The 5308-nt window shown below is 39.6% G+C and overlaps 1 protein-coding gene across 1 annotated transcript; it reads right to left on the reverse strand.

Annotated features, from left to right (window-relative positions):
• Nucleotides 1-307: 307 nt before the first annotated feature.
• On the reverse strand, nucleotides 308-4160 carry Flrt3 (fibronectin leucine rich transmembrane protein 3). Its single transcript, XM_059261530.1, has 2 exons — nucleotides 3967-4160; nucleotides 308-2474 (listed from the first exon to the last, which is right to left on the reverse strand). The coding sequence occupies exon 2, from the start codon at nucleotides 2430-2432 to the stop codon at nucleotides 483-485; it is 1950 nt and encodes a 649-aa protein (XP_059117513.1). The 5' UTR covers nucleotides 2433-2474; nucleotides 3967-4160; the 3' UTR covers nucleotides 308-482.
• Between the last annotated feature and the right edge of the window lie 1148 nt (nucleotides 4161-5308).

Here is a 5308-nt window from a genome sequence, read left to right on the forward strand (position 1 = left end):
ATTATTTCATAACTAGTTTTTGAAATTTATTTTCTCATTCAGCCAGGTTTCTTTTTTACATTGTATTAATACCAAAGTGAAAAACGGCCTGTGCTTATACTACAAGGATCTCATGTGAACGCAGTCCTGATTGTTCAACACAGCAAGAAAATTCACTTTCACAGTCAACAAGTCATCTTACTCAGTAGAACACAAAGTAAATGGTTTATAACTTCAATATCTGCAAGGAAAATACAGTACAAATTACTAAAAAATACTAAAATATAGAATTGTGTTCAGGCATCTCCACTACATCAACCGCAGCAGCAACCTGAAATCTGAAACTTTTAATAAAAAGTTCTTAAATATAAATTATATGGCAAATGTACAGTACATTGCTTTTCTCAGTCTCTTTTCCAGTGTTTTGCAGTAGAAGGGAGTTCCTACCATCACCTTTCTTAGGTTTAAAAACCCTGAAGCAGTCTGGCATGGGACCTCCTGCATCATGAGTGTGAGTGGTCTGAGTCTGGAATCCCACTGTCTCTGTAGCTTCGGTTACTACTGCTCTCACTGTGGTTGTTTTTGTATAGATTCATCCCGTTAGGAGGAAATATGGTGTGTATTACAAACTCCTCCTTGGAGATGGGTTCATTGCTTATGGGTAGCATCTGAAAAGAAGTTTCCCTGATTTCCAGGATGGAGTTGTCCTTCTTAGTGCCAGCTTCTGCATAGTCGTCCTTTCTTCTCCTCCCTTTGCTGTACGCACAGTTCCGCGAGAACAGCGACCCATTCCTATGTACATACCAACACACCAAAGCAAGGAGGGCGATGGTTACCAGGGCCACAGCGCCACCAATGATGGCCGCCAAAGGTAAATTCGGATTTTTGTAAGGTTCTTTCTCTTGCTCTCGATTGAGGGTGGTTGTGGGGTTGTACATTCGAAGAGGAGCCGTTTCCGTCTCAATACAAACAGGAGTTTCATCAAACAGGTAAAGGTTACTGGTTTCCATGGGAACCATGCATACTCTATAGGGCGAGTCAGGTTCTAGGGCTGTGACCAAGTATTCACTGCGTTCTCCTGTTACTATTGTTTCTGTTATAGATCCAAACGCTGGGCTGTGGCCCAGTTTAAGCCAGCTGAGTCGTAGAGCAGTCATAGGCAGAGCAAGTCTCCAGGAGATATGGATTGTGTCAGAGGTGACAGACTTCACAGTAATTAAAATTGTTTTTCGTGAGGGGCTGCCTGTAGTTCTCTGATCCTTAATGAGCTTGGGGTTTTTAATATCTGGTTGTTTGGTCACAGGAGCTGGCCACTGTCCTTGAGCAGGATAAGCTGTGTTAGGTATTGCAGTGGTTATCTGAATGGTGCTCACAATCCCACTATCTTTACAATCAAACAGTTCCGCACTGAGGTCCTTGATAGCCATCCCCCGAACCTTTTCTGGGGCTTGGCACATGAGCCCACGCACATTGACCTTCACAGGTAGCGACTGTAACCAGTCTCGTACCCATTTCATCTTGCACCCACAATACCAGGGGTTGTTGCGGAGAATCAGTTGGGTTATATTGTCCAAATCATCAAAGATACCCTGAGGTAAATTGCTTAGGTTATTATTGGACATATCGAGTCGATACAGCTGCCTTAAATAAGAAAAAGCGTTTGGGGGTACCCGGTTGATGTGGTTGTCTTGAAGGTAAAGCTTCCTCAGGCTTGTGCCCGGAAGGTTCACTGGTGCGGCTGTCAAGGAATTCCGCACCAGGGACAGTTCTGTTAAGTTTACTAAGTTGAAGAAAACTTTGTCACCCAAACCATGGTTGTTCAACAAGTTTCCATCCAAAACCAGGCGTTTCAGGCTAGTGAGACCATGAAGTGACGGTGAAGAGATAGTTGATATGCGATTGTCATCCAGGCGCAACTCTTCGATAGTCCTGGGCAAGCCGCCGGGGATTGTGCTAAGGTGGTTGCGGGACAGGAAAAGCAGTCGCAGATAGTTGCTGTCTCGAAATGCTCCTTCTTCAATGCTAACAGCAGAAACTGAGTTATCATCCAAGTGGAGCTCTTCCAGGTACGGGATTTTCGAAAGTGAATCATACGTGATAGTTCTGATATTATTCTCTTGCAAATGCAACTCTTTCACGTACTTTGGAAGGTTGGTAGGAAATTCATCTAAACTGTTGTGGTATAGGTATATTCTTTGTACTTTCAGCAAGTTTTTCAAATCTGAAGGAATCCCAACATTGTTTATTTGGTTGTTCTGAAGGTAGAGTGTTGTAGCATCCTCCGGAATTCCCGCTGGAATGGATGTCAGAGAGCGATCGTTACAGTAAATGAAACCCGCGTCACAGCGACACACAGATGGGCAAGATTTAGCCATAACTGCCAGAGGTGCCACTTGGAAGAACAGCCCAATTTTAGTCCCAATGAGGAAGAGGCTCCAGGCTGGGCTGATCATGGTCAGCAGTGTTGAGGTCTTTACAGCAGGTAGCTTCTGTTACTACAACAGAGTAAGAAACGATAGAAAATAATTAGGCCAGAATACTGATGTGCTTTGAGAACAGATGTGGAAATGAAATCATCGATAACAAATTTCAATATTTCATTTTCAGAAAGGAGCATGCCAGGAATTCATTGCTATCTACAAACAAACACTCACCTAATTTATTTACCTTGAGTGTCTCTAGAATATAAATCTACAACTATCCTGTTAAAGTCCATTTTATTTAAAATGTTAAATATAATTAAATAATAAAAAATATTTTAAATTATAATCTATATCAGATTCAACTAGTCATGAAGATTATCAAATTTCTAACTTGTTAATATTCAAAGAAACTGACTCAGAGAAATATAATTTGTTATAACTAAATCTGATATATATGCCAGTGTTTTCTGTCTTCTTTGACAAATGATCATAAAAGTACAGAAATGTGTAATGAAAAGCATCTATGCTTTTACTCTTCTAGAATAAGCTATATACATCTTGAATTCTTTAATCTCAGTAAAGCCAAGCATTTGTTTCATTATCAATAGCTCTTTAATATTAATATTAAATAATGTTTAAAAGGTATTTCTAGAAAGAAAGTAGGAATAGTTTACTTACTTCAGGGAAAGAATTGTACAACTTATATGTCGAGTTGGTATAATGGAAAATTCCATTTCCTGCTTACCTTTCTTCTTTTCAGTACCTATTTTGTGACATTTCATACTGTATGGTTTAATAACTTGATCCAGTTTTTCTTATTTTCAGTCTCACAACATGTTTTAACAGTGCATTTAGTTGTCTTTAAATTCTAAGCTAGAATGATTCAAGTTTCCCCCTGGGCTGGAGAATTATAGATTTATGTGGATATACTATGTATTGTTCCCTTCTCCACTTCTGGGCGTTAATCAGCCTTTATAATTTTAGGCATGAAAATAAAATAGCTTAATATTTTTTCCTACCTTATTGAACGATGTTAAGTAATTTTACGTGGGTGACAGTCCAATGCATATATGCTACTTTCTTGGTGAGGGACTGGGACTTTAAAACTCTTTAGTCCTTGGAAATATTCTTCACTGTTTATTCAAGTAATTCTATGCCGCACACACCTCCAGATCAGGCTTGCTGCTGCCAATGAACATTCCAGCTGTGGGTCAGCATGGTGGGCAAGCTCATTAAACTGGGGGCCAGAAACAATTCAGCTTCCCATTACTATGCAAGACACATGGCTTCCTAAATTTTTTTTCTCTCTGATAGTTTCAGTGTGGTGGCTCCTTTGTGTTGCTTAAGTCCCTCAGTGGAAACTGCCCTCTTTGAAATTCTTATTGGCTCTTCTGTGCAATGTGGTCAGAGATAGTAACTTCAGATCCTCATGAAGAAAGCCATTCATGATGCTAAGACCTGTGTAGTAATGGGTTTTCCAGGCAGTTACCCCCTACCTTTATTCCCATCCAGGATTATCCAAGTATAAACTCTGTACAGTAGCTACATCCTGAGGTGTGATTACCTGCTGTGAAATAGCTATTTCTTCTTCTACTTCTTGCTGCTTTCTCAGAAATCCTGTTTCAGTCACGTTCTACTGGGATGGGTGGAGTTTCTTTTAAGAAGCAAAGGAAACAATGCAAACAGTCTTCATGGAAGGAGAAGGAAGCACACTAAATTTCCTTTATATTTCTCTTCCTTAAAATAGGCCAGGACTGAGCACCTCCTGTGAAAGAAAAAAAAAGAGTAATACTATTAATAGTGAAAATTAGTAGTAAAAATTAGGACTGAAATTTCCTAGTGGTTTAGCATCAATTATTTCTTTTAAGCAACAAATCTTGCATCATAACAGCTGGTAGAAGTGGTAGACTGACCTCTGTGTTTGTGTTTACCACTTAATTATATAAATTAAGTTGGAGCCAAAGATGAGATTGTCATCCAGCTGATAACTCCCACTGTTAAGTGATTCTTTGTGTCACACGGAATCAAACACAGAGGCAAAATTTCATTTAAGAAGCAATAAGACCATTTCAGGGCTTTCAAATTCAGGCTAATGTCTTAAAGTGAACTTTCTGGTGCCCCAGCATACAAAGTTTTTTAAAAGAGGAACATGCCAAAGATGGGAGCAGATACATGGCAAAAGGTTTTGATGAAAACACTGTGGTTACTCTGTACTTTCTGAATATGGTTTTACAAATCACACAATCTACCATTTAAAATGTTAAAAAGTTGTTGCATTGGAGCTCTTCTTTTGATTTGCTCAGTACTCAGTTTGGTGCTTCCATTTTCCCAGCTGAAGTATGTGGGCACCCCTACCTTCCTACTGAGGGTACTACAGGACTCCCCTGTAGCAGGAAATTCTAGGACGTGTGCTCTTGCTCATGTGGGAGCATAGAAGTTCAAGTCCCAGTTAGGACTTTAAATTGTATTTTTAGAACAAGAATACTACTGCAATCTTCTTTTAGTACATTGAACTTCAAAAGAAAATCTGTATTTCAAATAGGAAGGTCACTGTTTTGTTCCATCTATTTACAGTGGTCATTTAGGAAGAATGGTAACCTGAGGCATCTCCTTTTCTTGGTTTAAACACGAACATGCCACCCCCCACAATGTGTAGTTCTCATTTCTGAAAAAGGACTTTAGGCTTAATTAAGAAGACCAGCCATGGAGCTGTTGATGGCTTTGCCTACTATTCTGAAAGAACACTCATGAGAATTTTTAAGGCGTTGGACAAGGGGAGAAGTGTGGGCATGGGTTACTCAGGGTTACTCAGCACCTTCCTTACAGATAGAGAACATTTGGGTACATGGGAATATTTGACCACAAGATTAAGGACTAAAGAAATCATTTGCTTCTCTGCCAGTTAC

Source organism: Peromyscus eremicus, chromosome 4 (genome assembly GCF_949786415.1).
Source record: "Peromyscus eremicus chromosome 4, PerEre_H2_v1, whole genome shotgun sequence".
NCBI lineage: Eukaryota > Metazoa > Chordata > Mammalia > Rodentia > Cricetidae > Peromyscus > Peromyscus eremicus.